Below are 22,021 nucleotides of genomic sequence, written 5' to 3'. Positions count from 1 at the left end.
GCACAGGGATACAAATATGGGCCAGACCTGTTTCTGTTCTCAAGGAAACCACCTTACCGTACGAAAACCAACACATAACTCCGGGAGTGGTTAGAGTGGCTTTGCACTCACATGTGGATTTGTCCACTCTAAGTCCCGCTCTGCACCTACAGGTTGTGTAAACCTCTGGCAAGTGACTTCACCTCGCTGAGCCTCAGTTTCCTCCTCTGGGAGATGGGGATAAAAACAGCAGACGCCTTATTGGATTGTGAGGAGTTGTCAAGTTGTTTTATGTTTCCCAGAGGACGAGGCAAAGCAAAGGACATTTAAAAACGCCAAATCATATCTTCTGTGTTCCAAATCATCAGGGTTTTTGTTGTTAATTCATCCCCCAAAAGAGAAAGTGTTGTTTCAAAAATAGAGCCGCAGATGCCCTCTCTGCTGCTTCTGAGCACCTACCATAGAAATCTGTAATTACCCGGTATCTTGGACTCCTCTTCACTGTCCTCCCCACTAACACGTAGGTGCCTGAGGGTAGGGATGGTCCGTCGGGTCGAACTCCGCGGCCCAGCGTTTAGAACAGAAGCCGACGCCCGGGGGCGCGCAGCACGACCTGCGCGCGCGCCCCCGGAGGCGGGTGGAGGCGTGTGCGGATGCGGACGCGGGGCGTGGCGGGCGGAGAGCGGGTCCAGTCGGCAGCGCGCGGCGGGCGCCGGGGGGGGGGGGGGGGGGGGGCACGGGGGTGGAGCGTCGTGGGGCGGGGGACTGGGGACTGGGGGCCGGCTCCCGCCCCAACCGCCCTGTCGCCGCGCGGCCAGCAGATGGCGCTGCAAGGCCAGGTCCTGGCGCCTGGAAGGCGGAAGCGCGGCGTGGCGCGAGCCGCTGGGCAGAGGCGCGGAGACCCGGCGGGGCGCGCCCCCTCCGCGCTGCCGCCTTGCGCCCCTTCTCGAGCAGGGTGCCGCCGGGTGAAGGGAGAGGGCCCCGCGGAGGCCCGCGGGACGACCAGCCCCGAGCCTGGCGTTACCCGGACCGACCCCCAGGGAACATGGGCGTTCTCAGGGCCGGGCTGTGCCCGGGCCTCACCCAGGACACGGTCCAGCTTCTGAGGAGCCGCGGGATCAAGACAGGTGACCGCGTGCGCACCACCCAGCTGGGCACAGCGCCGACTAGGCGTACCCGGGAGGGGTCCTCCCCGCACCCCCGTGCTCTGCCCCGCACCGCTCTGCAGAGCCTCGGGAAGGCGGGAGTGGGGCCAACCGAGCCCCTGGGGAGGGCAGAACCCCTACTGGGTGCCAGGCGCCCCGCCAGGCCCCACGGCTCTGTGCTGTCACGTAGGCCGCCTGGGACTGCCTGCCCCGGGGTAGAACCGGCACCTCGCTTTACAGAAGAGGAAAAGCCACGTGTGGGAAGCCCGGCGCCTCCCTTCCTGCCAATCAACCACGTGTGCTTTGTTTTCAGTGGTGGACCTGGTTTCTGCAGACCTGGAGGATGTAGCCCAGAAGTGTGGCTTGTCTTACAAGGTGAGCTATCTCCACGCTACAAACTTGGGTGTCTCTAAATGCTCAACCCTGAGTCAAAGGAACAAAGGGCTCCCAGAGATTGATAACTGGGATGGCAGCAGCGTATGAGACCCTGGGATGTCCCCTCCCTTGGCGGGTCATTGCTGTGTGCTCCGGGCTGCTTTGGGTTGAAGCGATCCGGGCCCCATCTTGAGTTGCCCCCGCCCCTTTCGTAGGCCCTGGTTGCCCTGAGAAGGGTGCTGCTGGCTCAGTTCTCAGCTTTCCCCTTCAATGGCGCTGATCTGTACGAGGAACTAAAGACCTCCACAGCCATCCTGTCCACTGGCATCGGAAGGTTTGTACTTGGGTAAGAAGGTGAGAGGCTGGAGGACCGCGCTGCCTCCATTACCGCCTTTCACTCTTGAATCTAGAGAGAGCAGGGTTTTTCAAGCTGTGATGAGGGCAGCATGGGCAGATGGCCAGGACTTCTGAGTTGTCTTACCTTATGACAGGGTTTCTTGACTTCGCACTTCTAACATTTTGGGATTTGTAATTATTTGCCCCGGGGCAGGGGGTGGGAGGGTGTCTGTCCTGTGCATTATAGGATTTTGGGCAGCATCTCTGGACTCTATTCAATAGATAACAGTGGTACCTCCCTTCTCCCCATGTTGTGACAATCAAAAATGTCTCCAGATGTTGCCAAATGACCCCTGTGGGGGCACAATTGCTTCTGGTTGAGAACCACTATCCTATCACACAAAATGTCAGTATTTCATTATTATTCAGCAGATCAAAGCAGTTCTTCTCTGGCCCTGCTTCCCATTTCACTGAAGGACAGGGCAAGGAGCACATGAGTAGCTCAGTCGGTTGAGCGTCTGACTTCGGCTCAGGTCATGATCTCACTATCTGTGAGTTCAAGCCCCACATCAGGATTTCTGCTGTAAGTGCAGAGCCTGCTTCAGATCCTCTGTCCCCCTCTCTCTCTGCCCCCTCTCTCACTTGTGCTCTGTCTCTCAAAGATGAATAAAACAAAAAGGATAGGTCGAGAGAACATGGCAAGACTGACACTCATTGAGTGCCTCCTGCGTGCCAGCCACTGACATTAGGTTATGTAATCTCTTCAGTAACCTTGTGAGTTAGTGATGATTAAGCAAGCTTGAGTTTAGCCCTAGAGATTGAGGGGCGTGGAGTGGTGGGAAAAGCCCTGAGATCCTTGATCGGAGCCGGGTGTGTGCCCCATACCCTGCAGCAAGAGGGGCCAAGGGAGCTTCCGTGGAGGAGTAGTTATATTCTGCTGCGTGGTCTTGGAAGGGAAAGAGTTGGAAGACCACAGCCAGTTTCTGGCCGAGGGAGTCTGACCTCTTTCCTGGCCTGTTCGTGCAGAATTTGATGAGGAACTCTGCCACCAGAAAGGTCTCTGGATTGGTTTGGCCCTTGCTGTTTCCCTAACACGTTCTCTTGGCAAGATTCATACAGCATGGTGCTTGTTCCTCCTGGTTGGCGGTCCAAGTCTCTTACCCCTCAAGCACCGACTGCATGCCTACTAGGTGCCAGATACATGCGGATTATAGGTGTCCCAGTATGGCACGGCTCCTGCACTTAATGAATGTGTGGTGTAGTGGGTAGATAGGAGAGCAGGTGAACAGAAGAGAGGTGTACGCATGTGTGGAGGCAGCATAAGGAGGGAGTGATTCACCGGAAGCAGACCTGGCCTTTGGGCTTAGAGAGCTTAGAAAAGCAACATGGGCAGAGGAAGCGTTTAGGGAGAAGTCAAGTCATAAATGGTCAGGACTGTGGCTGCAGTGGGGTGTTGTAAAGGAAATCAGAGGGGCACCTGGGTGGCTCAGTCGGTTAAGCGTCTGACTTCGGCTCAGGTCATGATCTTGCCGTCTGTGAGTTCAAGCCCCGCGTCGGGCTCTGTGTTGACAGCTCGGAGCCCGGAGCCTGCTTCGGATTCTGTGTCTCCTTCTCTCTCTGCCTCTTCCCCACTTGTGCTCTGTCTCTCTATATCAAAAATAAATAAACGTAAAAAAAAAATTTTTTTTTAAAAGAAAAGGAAATCAGAGTGGTTCTGGAAAGTTCTGAGGCGGAGGCAGGCTGTGGGCATTGAGGAACGTATGGGCCTTCTCTGAGTGCCTACCAAGAACCCGGCACCATGCTAGCACTCCACAGTACATTATTTCCTTTGTTCTCCACGACCACCAATGGACACATCACAGGTAAAACAACCATTGGCTAGATGAAGAGACCGGAACTCCGGTTAAGTGACGTGGGCAAGTTCGCACAACTAATAAGTGGCAGACCAGGCCCTTGAGGCCGTACCTGTCACACTTCTGACTCGGACGGCTCTGTCCTGTTGCCTGCCTCCAGGAGGGAGGCCGTGATGTGAAAGTGAGCTGGGGGCACGGAGGCAGAGGTGTGCAGGGTGGACCGGACTAGGGAGGCTCGCAGGAGAGAGGCCAAGACCGAGATAGTAGCGGTGGAGTGCGTGAGTCCCATCGAGAGCAGGTGACAGCAGGAGACGCATTGAAAAGATGCGCAACAGGCCTTGCTACCTGGTGGGATGTAGCTGTGAGGAATCAATCAGATGATATGCTGGGTTTCTGCCCTCCTCACAACGTTCTCTGGACAGTTAACGGATGGATGTAACTTTTAAAAGGGAGGTGGGGAGTTCTGTTGTCACGCTGAGGAAATGCTTCATTAACCCAAATTAAATGAGTTTCTTTGTTGTAGGCCATCTCAGAGCCTGATGTGCAATGTCAGTCTTTACAAGGACAATAGAGAGTGAAGTGGACCTTGTAAGAAGCTGTATTGACTGGGGGAGACAGGTGATTCCCTGAAGGCTGGTCTCTCTTATCTCTGTATCTCCAAGGCTGGAGCTAGGTCTCTCTGTGTCTCTGTATCTCCCTCGTTTTAGAGTAAGACCTTCAGGAAATGGTGAGGTACTTAGGTCATGTTGGAATGAACGGCCGGAAAAGAAAAGACTAAAAGCCAATCCCAAGGGAAAGGGGGAGGCTAACTCCCAGAAATCACTCGGATTCAAAGCAAGTCGTAAGAGCAGGGTGTGCTTCTGCTGCACCAGGCAGGCGGGGCGAGGTGTCTCTCTCTGACGTCACATGCCCCGAGTTAGAAGTGCTCGGTAGGAGAGTCCTGTGGGCAGTAGGAGGCATGAAATGAAAACACAGGAACACAGCTAAGAAGTCAGCGGAGAGGGGGATTTGAGAATTCCTTATGTAGCGTGGTCCTCCTGGCCAAGAATGAGGTTGATTCTTGTCTGGAGAGTCAGTACCAGTGGTTTAGCCCAGGCTACACGTTAGAATCAAATGGGAGGTTAAGAAAAATTCTGACTTAATTACTCTAGGTCAGTGGGTCCCACACATGTCTGGGCATTAGAATCACTTGGGGAATCTTTAAACATTCCAAAGCCCATGCCTCCTGCAGGCCAATTAAATCACATTCTCTGGGGATGGGACACAGGCATCAGTAGGTTTTGTTTTTTTTCTTTTTAACACTTTTTTTTTTTTTTTTTTTAATTTTTCTTTTTAACGTTTATTTATTTTTGAGACAGAGAGAGACACAGCATGAACGGGGGAGGGGCAGAGAGAGAGAGGGAGACACAGAATCGGAAGCAAGCTCCAGGCTCTGAGCCATCAGCCCAGAGCCCGACGCGGGGCTCGAACTCGCGGACCGCGAGACCGTGACCTGAGCTGAAGTCGGACGCCCAACCGACTGAGCCACTCAGGCGCCCCAACACTTTTTGTTTTTTAATGTCTATTTATTTTTGAGAGAGAGACACAGAGCACGAGCGGGGGAGGGGGAGAGGGAGAGGGAGACATAGAATAGGAAGCAGGCTCCAGGCTCCGCGCTGTCAGCACAGAGCCCGACTTGAGGCTCGAACTCCTAAACTGCGAGATCATGACCCGAGCTGAAATCAGATGCTCAACCAACTGAGCCCCAGGCATCAGTCGTTTTTGAAGTTCCCAGTTGATTCCACTGTGCGGACAAGTCTGGGAACTGCTGACAGAGGCCTCTTTTTCAAAACTCCTCTGGAGACTTTAATATGCAGGCAGGATTGAGAATCACTAGTCTAGCCTAGTGGTTTTCAAACATGCGCACGCATCCAGATCACCTAGAGGCCTTGTTGAAATCAGATACAGTCTCCAGTTTCTGATGCAGCGGATGTGGGGCGGGGCCTGAGAATTTGCATTACACACCAGTTCCCGGTGACCCTGTTGCTGCTGGTTTGGGGACCATACCAGGAGAATCGCTGCCATGATGGAGCTAGGGATTGTCTGGTCCCAGCGGGAGAAGCCACAGGCTACTGGAGTGGTGATAAGAGCGTTTTGACTGGCAGGGACGTGTGCCTATAATCATGGAGTCCTTGGAATCGAAATAGATGGGGTATTTACTGAGGTGATGCTTGGTGTACACAGGAGGGTCAGGGGAGGTCTTCCAGAACCTTTGCAGAGTACTGGGGCCTGGGAAGGGGTTTGCAGGGCTGGGAAAGGGATGCATGAGGTCAGGACATGGAGCCATTAGTATGGGCTGTGGTGTAGATAGAGAAGCTTCAGCCCACAGGTCGGGTAGGGAGTGGAAACCTGTTTCATCGTGGTTCAAGGACAGGACGTGGATTAGGAATTGGCTGTGTCTTGAGTTTATCCCAAGGCTTCTGCAGCCAGGGTTTTGGCAATATAGGAACTAATTGGTACTTTCTATCACTTGTTTCTCTGGGAACATTCATTGTGCATCTCCTGTGTTTCTGGCTCTATGCCAATGTCGGAGCCTAGTCCTTGCCGGTGGGTGCTCTGGGCCAAATGGGGAAGACAGACAAAAACAAGCACATAGAAAATAATTACCAGCTCCTAGAACTGAGTGAATTCAGCAAGGCCTCAGGATACAAGATCAGCACATAAAAATCAATTGCATTTCTGTATACTGAAAATGAACATGTGGAATTGGAAAATTAAAACATAATACCATTTACAGTTGCCCCAAAGAAAATGAAATACTTGGGTCTAAATCTAACAAAGCAGGTATGGGAGCTGTATGCTGACAATTCAAACTTGCTGATGAAAGAAATGAAAGATGACCCAAATAAATAGAGAGACCCACTATATTCGTGGATTAGCAGAGTAAACACGGCAATTCTCCACAAACTGCCCTAAAAACTTCATGCAGTTCTTACCAAAGTCCCCGTGGATTTTTTTTGATGGTAGAGATAAGGCTTATTCTAACAATTAAACAGAAAAGCTAATGATGTAGGATCACTAAAACAATTTTAAAAAAGGATAAAGTTGGAGGAATCAGTCTGCCACATGCTAAGGCTTACTATAAAGCAGTAATCAAGACTGGTGTGGTATTGGCCACGCAAAAGACACAGATCAGTGGAGTGGCGTAGAGAACCTAGCAGTACACTCACAGATATGGCCAACTGATTGTTGACAAAGGTCCAAAAACACTTCAGTGGAGGAAGGATATAATCTTTCAACAATGGTGCTGGAGCTGGTGGGCATCATGGGGTAATAAGTATCCTTAAACCCCTCATCTCACACAAAAATTGAAAATGGATCATGGACTTAAATGTACAACTGTCAAGCTTTTATCTGTATTTTTATTTTTCAAGATGTTATTTAAAGTAATCTCCGCACTCTACGTGGGACTCAAACTCACAACCCCTAGATCAAGAGTTGCACCCTCCGACTGAGCCAGCCAGGTGCCCTAAGACTGTCAAGGTTTTAGAACAAAATATAGAAAATCTCTGGAACTAGGGCTAGACAAATGGTTCTTGGATGTGACACCAAACGTGCGATCAATTAAAAAAAGATAAAACTTTTAATAAAAAAAATAAAAATAAAAACTAGTCAAAATTTAAAACTTCTGCCCTGCAAAAGAGGACAAAAAGACAAGCTATAGACTGGGCACAGTATTTGCAAGCCACATATTCAACAAAGGACTTGCATCTAGAATATATAAAGAATTCTTAAAACTCAATGGTGAGGGGCACCTGGGTATCTCAATCGGTTGAGCATCTGACTCTTGATTTCAGCTCAGGTCATGATCTCTCACGGTTCATGAGTTCAAGCCCCATGTCGAGCCCCACTTCAGTCTCTGCACAGAGCCTGCTTGGGATTTTCTCTCTGTCTCTCTTTCTGTCTGTCTGTCTGTCTGTCTGTCTCTCTCTCTCTCTCTCTGTCTCTGTCTCTCTGTGCCCCTCTCCCACGTGTGCACACAAGTTTTCTCTCTCCCAAAATAAATAAATAAACTTAAAAAAACAAAACTCAATGGTGAAACAATCCAGTTAGCAAATGGGCAAAAGACATGAACAGATATTTCACCAAGCAGGACATACAGGTGGCAAATAATCACATGAAAAGATGTCAAACATTATTAGTTATTAAGGAAATGCAAATTAAAACCACAATGAGGGGCACCTGGGTGGCTCAGTCAGTTAAGCGTTTGGCTCTTGATTTTGGCTCAGGTCATGATCTCACAATTCGTGAGTCCAAGCCCTGTGCTGGGCTCTGAACTGACAGTACGGAGCCTGCTTGGGGTTCTGTCTCCCTTTCTGTCTGCCCCTCCCCCACTCATGATCCCTCTCCCTCCCTCCCTCCCTCTCTCTCTCTCTCTCTCTCTCCCTTCTCTCTCTCTCAAAAATAAATAAATAAGCATTAAAAAAATAAACAACAAAACAAAACCACAGTGAGATATTACTGCACACCTACCAGAATGGCTACCATAAAAAGTAGTGATAGCAGCACCTGGGTGGCTCAGTCAGTTAAGTGTCCCAACTTCAGCTCAGGGTTAATGGGTTTGAGCCCTGCATCGGGCTCTGTGCTGGCAGCTCAGAGCCTGGAGCCTGCTTTGGATTCTGTGTCTCCCTGTCTCTCTGCCCCTCCCCTGTTCATGCTCTGTCTGTCTCTCTCAAAAATAAGCAAACATTTAAAAAGCAGTGATAAATACCAAATGCTGGTAAGGATATAGAGAGACTGGATTACTCATACATTCTTAGTGGGATAGTAAAATGGCATAGCCATTCTGGAAAATCGTTTAATAGTTTCTTATAAAATTAATATATGCTTACCACACAACCCAGAAGTTGTATTCTTTTTTTTTTTTTTTTTACATTTTATTTTTAAGTAATCTTTATACCCAACGTGGGGCTCGAACTTACAACCCCAAGATCAAGAGTTGCATGCTCTACTGAGTCAGCCAAGCACCCCCTAGGAGTTCTATTCTTACACATTTATTCCAGAGAAATAAAAACAGGTTTACACAAAAACCTGTACACAAATGTTCATAGCAGTTTGATTCATAATTGCCTCAAAGTGGAAACAGCTAGAACAGACTTCAATGGGTGGGTGGTTAAACACACTTGGTACATCCTTACCATGGGCTCCTTCTCAGCAATGAAAAGAAACAGCTATGGATACAACAACTTGGATGGATCTCAAGGGAATGATGCTGAGCAAAAGAAACCAGCCACAATGGCTGCATACAGTGTGATTCTATGTCCATAACATTCTTGAAACAACATGATAGAGATAAAGAACAGATTGGTGGTTTCCAGGGGTTAGGGGAGTAGGGGTTGAATGGAGGGGTGTGGCTATAAAAGGGTGGCTATAAAGGGAGCCTTATAGTGATGGAAACATTCTGTATCTTGATTGTGGTGGTTGCATAAACCACGTGTGATACGATTCCATAGAACTGTACGCGCACACACGTAACACTGGGGATATCTGGATAAGCTCTGCAGATTGCACTAGGGTCACCTGGCGATGTTGTACTGTGGTACAGTGTATCTTACAGTGCAGGGGGCTGCCGTTAGGGACAGTGAGGCGAAGGGTACATGCAACACCCCTGTACGATTTTTTTTGTGCAACTTCCTAATGAATCTATAATTATTTCAGAGTTTAAAGGAAACCCACAAGGGACTGAGATTCAGATCAGGAAGGAGGACCTTTTGATGGGGCGGCGGAGACCTCTGTGGGGAGTGATCTTTAGGCTGAGAGTGAACAGATGAGGAGGGCCCCAAGCAGGATCTTGTAGCCGTGCCCTCTTTCCCCAGAGATGTTCAGATCGTTGGGCAGAACCAGTGCTGGGAAGGAATGTCTTCCTTTTCTCTTGGTTCCTACTCCCCTCTGTTCCCTCCAGTCCCCTGGGTTGATTCTCTTCCTTCCTCCTCTTCTTTCATCAGCCTGGACAAACTGCTTGATGCTGGTCTCTACACTGGAGAAGTGACTGAAATTGTAGGAGGCCCAGGTAGCGGCAAAACCCAGGTACATGTGCGGCCAGCAGCCAGGAGGACAGGGGGAGGTGGGTGCATAGCTCCATATCCCTGAGGGAGTTTCTGCCAATGTGCTTGTGACTCAGAACTTGGAAGAGAGAGGATGGGTGATGAGGAGTGGGGCTTGAACTTGGCTTGATCATGTCACTGGGATTTGCACAGGATTTGGTGGGGAGTTCTCATTTTGGGGGCTCAAGTTCTCCCAATGCCTTGTCTTTTCAGGTATGTCTTTGTGTGGCTGCAAATGTGGCCTATGGCTTGCAGCAGAATGTTGTATACGTTGATTCCAATGGAGGACTGACAGCCTCCCGCCTCCTCCAGCTGCTTCAGGCTAGAACCCCAGATGAGGAGGAGCAGGTAAAGGGTAGGAGGGTTGAGTTCCTTTGAGGTTCTGACACAGAAAGACCCAAGTATCCCTTATACTGCAAGAATTATGGCCATTTGGATTAATAGTCATTTCTATTAATACTTCCTGTACTCTTCAAGCTTCCCCTGTTATGACATTATCCTAGCTGGGATGCTACCGCACTGATCTCCCAGGTAATCCAACCCCTTGCTCACCCTAAGTCATGGCTGGCAAACACCCAGCATCTGTGTTTCCTTCCCATTGCTTGCTCTCAGCAGACGTTCCTAACCAGACCTGCCAGTTGTACTTCCCTGACTGCACTCTGACTTGGCTTTGTAGGTCAGCTCCCGGCAACCACCAGTGTGAGAACTGGCCCAGTAGACAAAGCCCATCTGCCATCTTGGACTTGAGTCCTTATGTCTAGATGCGTCTGCTCAGGTTTAAAATCCCTCTTTAACTTGCTTGATCCCCTGCTCCCTCTTATTGAAAGCCCCTCCTTCTCTTTCCCACCTCTTTAGGCAGGAGCTCTCCAGAGGATCCAGGTGGTTCGTGCATTTGACATCTTCCAGATGTTGGACGTATTGCAGGACCTCCGAGGCGCTATGTCCCAGCAGGTGAGCCTGCTGTTCTGTCCCTTCCTGCTTCACCCAATTTGCCGGGGCAATCTGTATGTGGGCAGGTGCCCTACGACAGACTGTTTGGAAATGCAGATGTGCAATCTGGTGACTCCAGCTGTGCATGCCACTTCCAGGATGGGACTCCTGAGTGCTAAATCCATTCCTGAGTACCTCATTGTTTACATGCCCATCTTTCCTGCTGAACAGTAAGACCCTTGAGTGCAAGGATCCTGTCATACTCATTTCTGCATTCATTCCCTCACAGGATCAGCTAGGATTACTTTCAGCTGCAAGTGATAGAGTCTGCCTGACAGACACATGAACCTTGAGGACATTTAATTATCTCACATGAGTCTGGAGGTTGGCTGGTCCACAGTATCAGGGCTCTAGGTTGGTGTGTCTGATTCTCTTGCTCTTTCCCCTCATGATTGCAAAGTGGCTGCTATAGCTCTAAGCCTTATGTCTTCACACATCAACCCCGGTGTTCAGGGAAGTAATAGATGGCCCCTTTTCTGCACTTCTCTCCTTTGATCAGGAAAGAAAAATCTGTCTTCAGAAGCCACTAGTAGACTTTGCTTTACATCTAGTTGGGCAAAACAGAGTTTTATGTGTATCTCAGACTAGGAGTTGGGCCCACTTTCCATGATGTCAGGAGATTTCTGCCCAGTACCTGAAAACCTTCAGAATCCTGTTAACAAGGAAGAGGAGTTTAGAATGGCATTTGGGTTGGTACTGCACTATACTTGCCTAGGTACTTAGGATTTGGTGCACTGATTTATGAGCTACTAGATTTAGAAAGACATCTTAGAATAGCTCAATTCATTAAAAAAAGAAAGAAAAGAATAGCTCAATTCATGTTAAACTCTGATCCCAAAGCATAACATGTGCATGTAAAGTAAATCATTTTTACAAACTTTAGAATGTACTGAACAGATACTTGCCATAGGAGCCATCACTGATTATGACCCATGTGTGTTGAGACATGAAGTCAAGTAACCTTGATCTAATCCAACCCTCTATTTCTAGAGATGAGAGTGAGGGCCAGAGAAGTTTAGTAAGTTATTTATAGTCACCACATAATAAGGATAAGAACTAAGTGAATAACCCAAATCTCTCAACTCCCAAGTCAAATGACTGTATTTTTTACTGGAAGACCGTTATGATAGTATATATCCTATTATTGTATAACAAATTACATAAATTTAATGACTTAAAACAACACATGTTTACTACCTCACAATTTCTATGGGTCAGGAGTCTGGCACAGTTAGCTGGGGCCTTTGCTTAGGATCTCAGTAGTCTGTAATCAAGATAGCAGCTGGGCTGTGTTCTTATCTGGAGGCTCAACTGGGGGAGAATCCACTTATAAGTTCACTCAGGTTGTTGTCAGAATTCATTTCCTAGTGGGGTCCAGTTTCTTGCTGGCACACTGCCCCCTGTTGTCTGCCATGTGGCCCTTTCCATAGCAGTTCACAGCATGACCACTTGCTTCGTCAAGACAGCACAAGAATGAGAGCAACACACAGTCTCATATAACATAATGTAATCTTGGGAGTGATGTCTCATTACCTTTGCTGTATAACGTAGCCTAGACAAGAGAGTAACATTCCAACACCTTTGACACCGTATTAGTCAGAAGCAAGCCATAAGACTCACCTGTAGTTGGGGGGAGGGGATTATATGAGAGCTTGTACACCTGGAGGTGGGGGTCAAGGGGCTGCTTTAGGTTCTGTCTGCCATGGATGACCTGATAACTCCATAGTTGCCAGCAGTGAAAGGCTGGCTGTCCCCATTTTAGCCAGAGATTTCAACCTGCTCTCCCAGAGTAAGGAAGAGTTAAGCTGATTTCAGCTTTAGCTTCTCTTTTGCTGTCTTCTCTTAGACAAGCTGATGGCCGAGAGTCAGAAACTGGAAGATGAACGAAGACATGCAAAAGACAGGCCAGATAATGCTGAATATCCAAGATCTGGTCGGCATGAAGTGAGAAAGAAAGCTGTAGAAACAGAATCAGCAAATGACTTGTATATAAGGAGTAAGGGAGGTTAGGTCCAAGATGCTAATGCTTGTGTAAAGACAAAAGTTTATGGTTTTAACAGATGGCTGTCTATATAGTCTAGATTTAGAACCACTTCAGATGCATAAGATGAGGCCCTAGAGGCATGATGATCTGGAAAGAGTGAAGTAAAGAGAAGGCTAACCCTTCAGCACAGGGAGTTAGGAATTTGGGGAGTAGGAAGGAGAGGGAGAAGAGGGACCTGAAAAGATGGTGGAGGGCTGGCCATCAGGAGAAAGATGGCTGCTAAGAAAATTCAGGACTGGAGCACCTGGCTGGCTCAGTCAGTAGAGCATGTAACTCTTGATCTCAAGGTTGTGAGTTCAAGCCACACATTGGGTATAGAGATTACTTAAAAATAAAATCTTAAGGAGTGCCTGGGTGGCTCAGTCGGTTAAGCATCTCACTCCTGGTTTCGGCTCAGGTCGTGATCTCACAGTTCGCGGGACTGAGCCCCACATCAGGGTCTGCACTGACAATGCTGAGCCTGCTTGGGATTCTCTCTCTCCTCTCTCTCTGCCCCTCCCCTGCTCATGCACTCTTTCTCTCTCTCTCAAAATAAGTAAATACACTTAAAAAATATAATAAAATCTTAAGGGGTGCCTGGGTGGGTCAGTCGATTGAGCGTTCAGCTCTTGATTCCATCTCGGCTTGTGATCCCAGGGTCGTGGGATCGAGCCCTGAGTTGGGCTCCACATGAGCATGGAACTTGCTTAAGATTCTCTCGGGGTACCTGGGTGGCTCAGGCAGTTAAGCACCCTACTCTTGATTTTGGCTTAGGTCATGATCTCACAGTTTGTGAGATCAAACCCTGTGTGGGGCTCCGTGCTGACAGCTGGGAGCCTGCTTGGGATTCTGTCTGTCCCTCTCTCTTTCTGCCTCTCCCCTGTTCGCATGCTTTATCTCAAAAGAAATAAACATTAAAAAAAAGAAAGATTCTCTCTCTTCCCTCCTCTGCTTATCCCCCTCGCACGTGTGTGTATGTGCTCTCTAAAAAATAAGATAAAATAAAATAAAATCCTAAAAAAAGAAAAAGAAAATTCATGGCTAGGGCTATAGAACTTGGAACAGGGATTTCACAAATATATTTTGGGATATCTGTGATGTCCTTTGATTTAAAACCTCTCTCTCCACCCAAGTCTTCAGTAAAATCTCTCATACCTACATAGGAGGTGGGGTGGGGGACTGAAAGTCCGTGAAACCTGCACAGCTAATATTTGGGGTTGGGGAACTTACTTCTTACCAGTTCCGGATAGAGGAGCAATCTTGTCCTGTAATGGACACCCCCTAGAGACTAACTGGTTCATGGCACCTGCTTCTCCCCAGGTGAGCAGTGCCTCAGCGACTGTGAAGGTGGTGGTTGTGGACTCGGTCACTGCCGTGGTCTCCCCACTTCTGGGAGGTCAGCAGAGGGAAGGTAAGAGGTGTGGCAGAGCCCACAGTCCGGGACATGAGCTTGCCTCCCAGCTCTGAAATCCAGTCCCCATCCAGCCTAGTCCCGGGTGCCCTGCTGCCCTCGCCCTTTGCTTCTCTTCCAGGTTTGGCCTTGATGATGCAGCTGGCTCGAGAGCTGAAGACCCTGGCCCGGGACGTTGGTGTGGCGGTAATGGTGAGGAACTGGGCTTGGCCAGCTTGCTGCTTTTGTGTCTGATCCCAGGGCTTTGCCAAGGGGGCACATGAATTCAATTTCTAATTCAGTTTCTAGGCTGTTTACTTCCCTTAAATGGCAGCCTCTGAAACCCGAAAGTGGCCCTTTAGGAAAGGGTCCTGGCCCAACTTCCCTCGGTCATCGAGCCCTGGATTTTGACGGGATTGGACGTAAATAGCCAAGGGGTCAAGGACAGTCTTGTTTTTCTTTTTACTTTAAGACAGGTTTATTGGGGTATAATTCACACAGAGTAACTCTCTTCTCATTTAAAGTTTGGCTAACAGATACTAATGTATCCAGTCTTGTTACCCTGGCACAATCAAGATCTGGACTATTTTGGTCACCCCAAAAAGGTCACCCAGCCCCAGACAACCACCAATCTGGTTTCTATCTCAATAGTTTTCCCTTTTAAGTCTGCATGCTTCTCATAGGGCAAAATAGTTAAATATAGGAATCAAATTTGCAATAAATCGCCACATCCACAGAAATCATATTAATATTTTTGTATATCTCCATAGGATCTTTTTTCTCTGCATATATACCTATACGTTTAACCAGCTTTCCGACCAAACTGTAACCTTGTTTAAAAAAAAAACTGAGGGCACCTGGGTGGCTCAGTTGGTTAAGCGTCTGACTCTTGATTTTAGCTTAGGTCATGATCGCACAGTTTGTGGGATTGAGCCCCATTTTGGGCTGTGTGCTGACAGTGTGGAGCCTGCTTGGGCTTCTCTTTCTCCCTCTCTCTCTCTGCCTCTCTCTCTCTCTCATAATAAATAAAATTTTTTTTAAAAAACTCGTTCCATTTCCCATGTCTTTAGATGTTTTAAGAATGCCATTTTTAGCAGTTATATATTTTATCTAATACCTAGGTTACAGGGGTCAGCAAAGTTTTCTGTAGAGGGCCAGACAGTAAATAGTTGAGGCTTTATGGCCATATGGTTTGCATCACAACCACTCAACTCTGCCTAGATAGCATGAGAGCAGCCATAGACAATACTTGAGCAAAAGGGCATGGCTATGTTCCAGTCACATTTGATTTTCAATAACAATTTTGGGCCACATTTGGGTATTAGTTTGCCAGCCCAGATCGTATACCATAATGATCTTGGGGCCTGTAGGTCATTCCTGGTTTTCCTCTTATTTTAAGGAAGACACCAGTGAACAACACGCTGATACCTAAATCTCTTTGCACATTTCATATTATTTCCTCGAACTCCTGAAAGTATATTCCCTGAGTCAGGGTTGCATGCATTTTCTTTTTTTTTTTTTTTTTTTAATGTTTATTTACTTATTTTTGAGAGAAAAGGAGCACACACAAGCAGGGGAGGGGCAGAGAGAGGTAGACACAATCTGAAGCAGGCTCCAAGATCTGTGCTGTCAACACAGCACGACGGGGAGCCCGACGGGGCCATGAGACCATGACCTGAGCTGAAGTCAGATGCTTAACCACCCAGGCACCCCAAGGGTGCATGCATTTTTAAATGTGTAGATACGGTATTGCCAACTAATTTCCAGGGAGGTATTCTCATTTCTACACCCACCAGCAGTGTTCTTGAGTCCCAGGGCCTCCCTCTCCTGACTTTAGAATGCACGTGATCACCTGCTTGTGCCTCTGGCTCAGGCAGTGGGGACTCGGTGACGAATAAGCCACAGCCCCTGCCACTGGTTGGAGTCTGGTGGGGAGAATCTTATTAAGAGGATGCCGTGAGGCTCAGGTCGCCTACCTATGACTATCCTGGGCAGAGTAGAACGGACTGACCAGATTACGACCTCCCTTTCAAAGCTCCCCCAACCTCCCCACACACAGAGGCACTCCCTGACACAAAAGGCTGGGTGGATGTGGTCTCAGGATGCCTGTCTGCTGGGTCGGGGAAGCCCGCCGCTGGCTTCCCTTCAGCAAAGTGCAGACAACACTGCTTTTCCCAGACACATGCCCCATCACCTTCTGTCCAAGTCCAGCCTGAGGCATTGTGATTTAATGGAAAGAGTTGAGCACAAGTGAGGACCCACGGTTCTTAACGCAAGACCTGCTGTTACTAACTTATGAAGCCTTGGGGAAGTCATTTCTCTGTGCGAGGCCTCAGTTTTCCCACTTGTAGAATGAAGCAGTAGGAACTGATGTCCTCTACACTTGCATTAAGTCTTTGATGTTTTCTTCCCCAGGTGACCAATCACATGACCCGAGACAGGGACAGTGGGAAGCTCAAACCTGCCCTTGGACGCTCCTGGAGCTTTGTACCCAGCACCCGGATTCTCCTGGACATTGAGGAAGGGGCAGGGACGTCAGGCAGTTGGCGCAGGGCCTATCTGACCAAATCTCCCCGTCTGGTGAGCCAGCCCCAGGGGAAAGCCAGGAATCTGGGCCCAGATGTCTTATAGAGATGTCTTGGATGCTGAGACCCTGCAACCAAAATGGCCACCGGCTTGGGCTGCTTCACTCAAAAACTTACCCTTCCCTCCTGTCTTCTCCCAGCCAACAGGTTTCCAGGAGATGGTAGACATTGGAACCTGGGGGACTCCAGAGCAGAGCCCCACGTCACAGGGAGATCAGATGTGACTGTTCTACTGATTGGGAAAGGGAGGGCCATCATGGGCCCCCCAACTCTGTGCACAGTAACACCTGCTGTTCACTGCCACCCAGCGCTTGGGATTCCACTTGAAGCTCTTGGGCTGGACAGAAGAGGCATCTCTGTTTCCTCAGCTTCTCTTTCTGTGGAAACAGAGCTACAGGCGAGAGAGGTGCTGTGGTGGAAGGACCCAGAAATCCATGCCAGTGCCAAGTTTTCTTCCTTGTTTCTATCACGTATGTTTCCAGTGGGAGCTGAGTTCACTCTTGCTTAGGGCATTTCTGAAGAGGCATGCTAGTAACTGAGCAGAACCCTGTGTGTCATCGTTGTGCCTGCACTCCATCCTTACACAGTGACTGAGCCATGAAGCCTCCAGCTTGCCCCCGCTTCTCTCTGTTTTGTTTGTTTTTGTTTGGGGGTTTTTGGCCTCTGTTTTTCCATCCGTAAGATGGAGCTCCCCTAGCTTTGTCTCTGAGGTACTAGGTGGAAGTGCCCTTGTAAATGCAAAACCTTTATCTATGTCATGTTCTGAAAAATACAAAGACGAAATTCCCTGAGCCCCAAAGCCACCTAATTTCCCCCCAGAAGGTTGTTTTTCAGTTTCCCCTAGTGAGGTTCCAAAGAACGGTTATTCCTTTTTTCCCTCTTGCTGATTTGGTTTCACACACCTGCATGCATCACCATGACTAGGTGAGATTGTGAACTCCCTGCAGTCCCAGGGATATAATCTAACAGGAAGGGAGGATGTGACCACAGTGAATCCAGCTACTTGTTTATTATGCACGGTGCCTTGCAGGGCCCCTCTACAGTATAGAGTAGCCAAAGGTGCTGAACCATGGCCTTGCCCATAAACAGACAGAGGAGAATTTGCACAGTAAATAGAGCCAGCTGGGAAAATTGATGCTGGCGTAAATAATACATGGCAAATCTAGTCCTTTATGCAGAAATTCATTGCCAGTGGCTCCGAGATGCAATATAATTACCCTTCTCTTCCTGCCAGCTGTACCACAGCCTGGTGTCCTAGTGTATGAAATAACCCCCCTATCTGTTATTGGCACTGTGGCCATCCATCTGAGGGCTGTAGCCGTGGCTGGGGGGGTGGCAGGGGGTGGTGAGGAGGACACCAGGGAAAGAATAATAAAAGGCAAAGTAGAGAAATGATCAGAATTGTTTACTGACTACATTTTTTAAAGGAAGGTCGCCTTTCTTGGTTAGAGAGCCTGTCATGTAATTAATTAGTTGTGTCTTGGCTGCAGGAAAAGGGGGGTCAGAGTTACAGGGGGAAGCTAGGACATTAAGATGATGAACGTAGCCGAGGCAGAAGCAGGAAGCGTGGAGGACCGGGAACGAGCAGCATGCTGGCTCCGGGGTATCTGCCTGAACGAAGACAGGGTTGGTGAGCCTAAGATGAGGGGGAGCCCGGCACTGCTGCTTGCAGAGAGGACCCTGAGAAAAATTAATGTTCGGTATTCTCACACCATGAGGGGCTGGCGCATTTCTGCAACCATAGCAGGGAAAAATACGTTAAGCTAGGAGTTGCAAATCCCTGCCGCTCCTGACATTTGGGCACTTTGAGCCCACAGAGGTAATTTCTGCACAGCGGTCTCCCCAATCACTCAAGGGTTCTTTTTTTTATGGAACTCAGGAGTCCAGATAGTCACGACCAACCAGAGAGGGAAACTGAGGCCCAAAGAGGAGGAGTGATGGTCCCATGGCACAATAGGAGTGGGCACCCAGGACCCCAGAGACCTTTGGGTCTCCTTGTTACCTTTAGTTTCCCATCTGCATACTTCTCTTCCCCTGGACAATTCACTGCAACTCAGGGTGCCACAGCCATCACCCAGGTGGCCTCACTGGCCATGGGAAGCTGCCCCATTCACTGCTGCTCCAGACCACCTTGTGACATTCCTGCAGGATCCTGTCCCCCCAACCCCCAAGCTTGCTTCCTCCCTGGATCTTGCTCTCAGACCAGGGCTTCACCTCACCCTGCGTGCTGCCACTGCACACTCCATTCTGGGCAGGCTGCACGGTGCGTTGGCCTAGCAGGCCTCGGGCCGGGCTGGCTCTTCTGCCCAAGTGCCTTTTGCTCCCTTTGCTTATGTGTCTGCTGTGTCAGGTGCACACTCACCCTGACATCCTCCCTTTTTTATGCAGCAAGTATTGTCTAGATAGACATCATAACCCCTCTCTGCCTCTCTTTCTGTTCACTTGTCTGCCCACGAGCTCAAGATCCATTTTAAGAGCCCCCATGTCAATTTTCCTTTTGTTCTCTCTGCGGTCTGGGAGCTCAGTAATGGTTAACTATATGAATGGGTGGGCTCTAATGCATTTTAAAGATGGCAAATGAGGAACGCAGGGATGTTTTTCTCTAGATCTAAATAGTCATTGATTCCCCAGAGTAGCTTTTTATATAACTTTCTACGGAGGATTCTTGTATGTCCTGGGTTTGATATCAGAAAAAAATTAATGTTGAGTCCCTACTCCGGGCTGGCACTTGATGACTTTAAGTCAGGCACCTGAGCCCCCAGAGACTCTCAGGCAAAAAAAGGTCCAGGTCTCCTTGAGGCTGCTCTCCACTGCAAGTAACAAAACCTGGCCTAAAGAGGCTTAAACAATAAGGACATTATCTCCAGTTACAAGGAGTCCGAGTTTGGCTTGTTCAGTGGCTCAGTGTGAAGGGGTATAAGGCCTCTTTCATTTCTCCACTCTGCCTTCCTTTTGTGTTGGTTTTGTCTTCAAGCTCATTTTCCTCATTAAATTCTGGATGTGGCCATTCTGAGCATCAATCCAGACATGACAGTATATACAGGCAGGAACCCGGGCCTTGGGTCCTTTTAAGAACCAGGAAAATTCAACTTCCGGCCAGAGCAGATTTACCTCATACCTTAGCACAGAATTGCTTTCTTATAGCCCACACCTAAATCATGGCAAGGGAAATGGGTCTGTGATTGGCTCAGACCAACAAGAAAATAGCCTTAGGGCTGGGGTCAGGCTTCTTTTAAGCACATGCTGTGGCCTTCTGGGAAATGGGGGCACTACTAGAAAGGAGGGAGTTGCATGGAGGAATTAGACATCCAGTGGGCAGCCCCAAGTCCAGAAGGCAAGTTTTTCAAGGCTCTCATGTGCTTAGGCCCTTTGTACACATCTCATTTAGATCTTAGAACAGACACCCTTCTAGCATGGGGAATCATTTCCATTGTACAGACAATAGGAGCCCAGCAAGGCTAAGGACATAAGGCTAATAAGTGATAGCAACAGAATCCAAACTCAGGTCTGTCTCATTCTAAACTCTTCTGTCCATCCTCATGCTGCCTTCAGCTGTGAATATGTAAACGTTTTGATAAAACTCTTTGTTGGGGTGCCTCACTGGCTCAGTCGGAAGGGCATGTAGCTCTTAATCTAGGGGTTGTGAGTTTGAGCCCCATGTTGGATGTAGAGATTACTTAAATATAAAATCCTAAAAAAAAAAAAAAAAGATTATTTTTCATATTTTGCCCAGAGAGCAGCCAAGGCTACACATCCTGAGCTCTTTTCAGCTTAGTTCACCATAAAAAGCTGGATCAGAGATCTACTTTATTAGCTCTTTCCAATTTCCCCTAGGGAATTTACAAGAGGCTGCATCACTTAGACTCCTTAAGCCTCAGTTTCATCTGTGAAATGGGGAAAATAAGACCTGCTGCTTATAATTGCTTTAGGTTCATATGGTTTACGTAAAGCACTGAAGACTTTTCCAGGCCTATAATGGGACTATAATGGGTTTCTGATGCCTGGGAGATAATTAGTGACAGCTTCCTTCTGTCCGGGCAAGGCCAGCTTCAAGGTAGTATGACCAGTGCAGTTGCACAGAGCCCTGTGCTTATATTCTACTGTTGCCATCCTGAAATTCTTGATACTTTTGGAACAAGCATCCCATATTTCGCACTGTGCCCTGCAAGCTACGTAACCAGGCCTGTCCCCAGCAATGAGTAGAACTCTTGTACTGGCCCTTCCCTTTGGAAAATACCCTACCATTGATTTCTTAGGGAATAATTCCCTTAGAGAGTTACCTACTATAGAAAAATTGGGGTTAACATCTTGTGTCTTATCTCTGTTCCATTCTGGGGTAATCTACATGGCCTCTTTCAGAAAGGAATACTTTATATTTTACATAATTTACTAGGTTCAGAGAAGTTAAGAGGGGGCTGATGAAGTAGAATGATGATTTGGGGTTTTGGATAAGGAAAAGATCCAGGTTCAAAATGCTGCGGGGCTCTTTCTGGCCAAATTACTCAGGCAAGGTAAGGTGTCTGTCTCACTGGTAAAATCTATGTTGCGGGGGAATTATATTTTCCTTATTGGTAAAATTACATTGTCTCAGGGGAATTTAACAGATAATCTATGCAAAATGCCTTCCATAGAGAGTCTGGCACCTAGTAGGTGCTCAATCACCATTAATTCTTTCGGCTCTTGCCAGATGTAACAAAATCAGGGCACTAGAACTTACAAACCATGCTGCTACTAATAAAAGAAATGATATGATTTATTTTTTCACTACTGTTTTGGGAAAGGCATGTGCTTCATAAATATGTATTGGAAAGTACTTAGCAAATGAGTAGAAATAATAAAAATATGTCAAAGTAAACTGCTCCTATAAATATGTCACTTGGTAGACAAATTAGTGTTTTATTACTACTAAATACTATTGCTTGCTGAAAAGGATTTTAGATTACTTGCACAATGGGTACATTATTGAGTGCCTCTGCAGAAGGACACGATAAAGATGAAAAATAGTGATGGTGATAATGCTAAAGGTGGAGAAATGAGGAGTGTGGGTAAATGCAGCTCTGAGACCTCCTTGCTTCAGAGATCTGCACATTATTTAGCAGCATTCCAATGATTTAGCTATAATATGGACCAGAGGGCCCTGGGAAAAAAATGACCTCCATAGGATGTTATGAATCTAGGCTCTAACCCATAGATTGAGCGCACTTCCCTTTGGAACTGAGCATTCGGCCTGTAAACTGAGCTTACAAAAACATCTCTGGGCCT

At 48.0% G+C, this 22,021-nt stretch overlaps 1 protein-coding gene across 2 annotated transcripts; it reads left to right on the top strand.

The window, feature by feature from the left end:
• The first annotated feature begins 754 nt into the window (after positions 1–754).
• On the top strand, positions 755–17,380 carry RAD51D (RAD51 paralog D). 2 transcript variants are annotated; one of them, XM_042915268.1, is made up of 10 exons: positions 755–1,106; positions 1,438–1,499; positions 1,715–1,845; positions 9,673–9,754; positions 9,985–10,119; positions 10,627–10,722; positions 14,105–14,195; positions 14,317–14,387; positions 16,590–16,754; positions 16,900–17,380. In XM_042915268.1, exons 1-10 carry the CDS (start codon positions 1,025–1,027, stop codon positions 16,981–16,983), a joined length of 999 nt encoding a protein of 332 aa, XP_042771202.1. In that variant the 5' UTR covers positions 755–1,024; the 3' UTR covers positions 16,984–17,380. The 2 variants fall into 2 exon arrangements, with proteins under 2 accessions (XP_042771202.1, XP_042771203.1); XM_042915269.1 differs by having other exon boundaries at positions 758–1,106; positions 1,715–1,833.
• Positions 17,381–22,021: the final 4,641 nt, after the last annotated feature.

This window comes from Panthera leo, chromosome E1 (genome assembly GCF_018350215.1).
Source record: "Panthera leo isolate Ple1 chromosome E1, P.leo_Ple1_pat1.1, whole genome shotgun sequence".
Taxonomy (NCBI): Eukaryota; Metazoa; Chordata; class Mammalia; order Carnivora; family Felidae; genus Panthera; species Panthera leo.
This window is presented reverse-complemented; position numbering and strand designations above follow the sequence as displayed.

Excerpts from the sequence above, each read along its gene's own strand:
- RAD51D (XM_042915268.1), top strand. The coding sequence starts at position 1,025 with ATGGGCGTTCTCAGGGCCGGGCTGTGCCCGGGCCTCACCCAGGACACG. Across the intron at positions 9,755-9,984 it reads CAGGTAGCGGCAAAACCCAG|GTATGTCTTTGTGTGGCTGC; the intron begins GTACATGTGCGG and ends TTGTCTTTTCAG. Across the intron at positions 10,723-14,104 it reads GAGGCGCTATGTCCCAGCAG|GTGAGCAGTGCCTCAGCGAC; the intron begins GTGAGCCTGCTG and ends GCTTCTCCCCAG.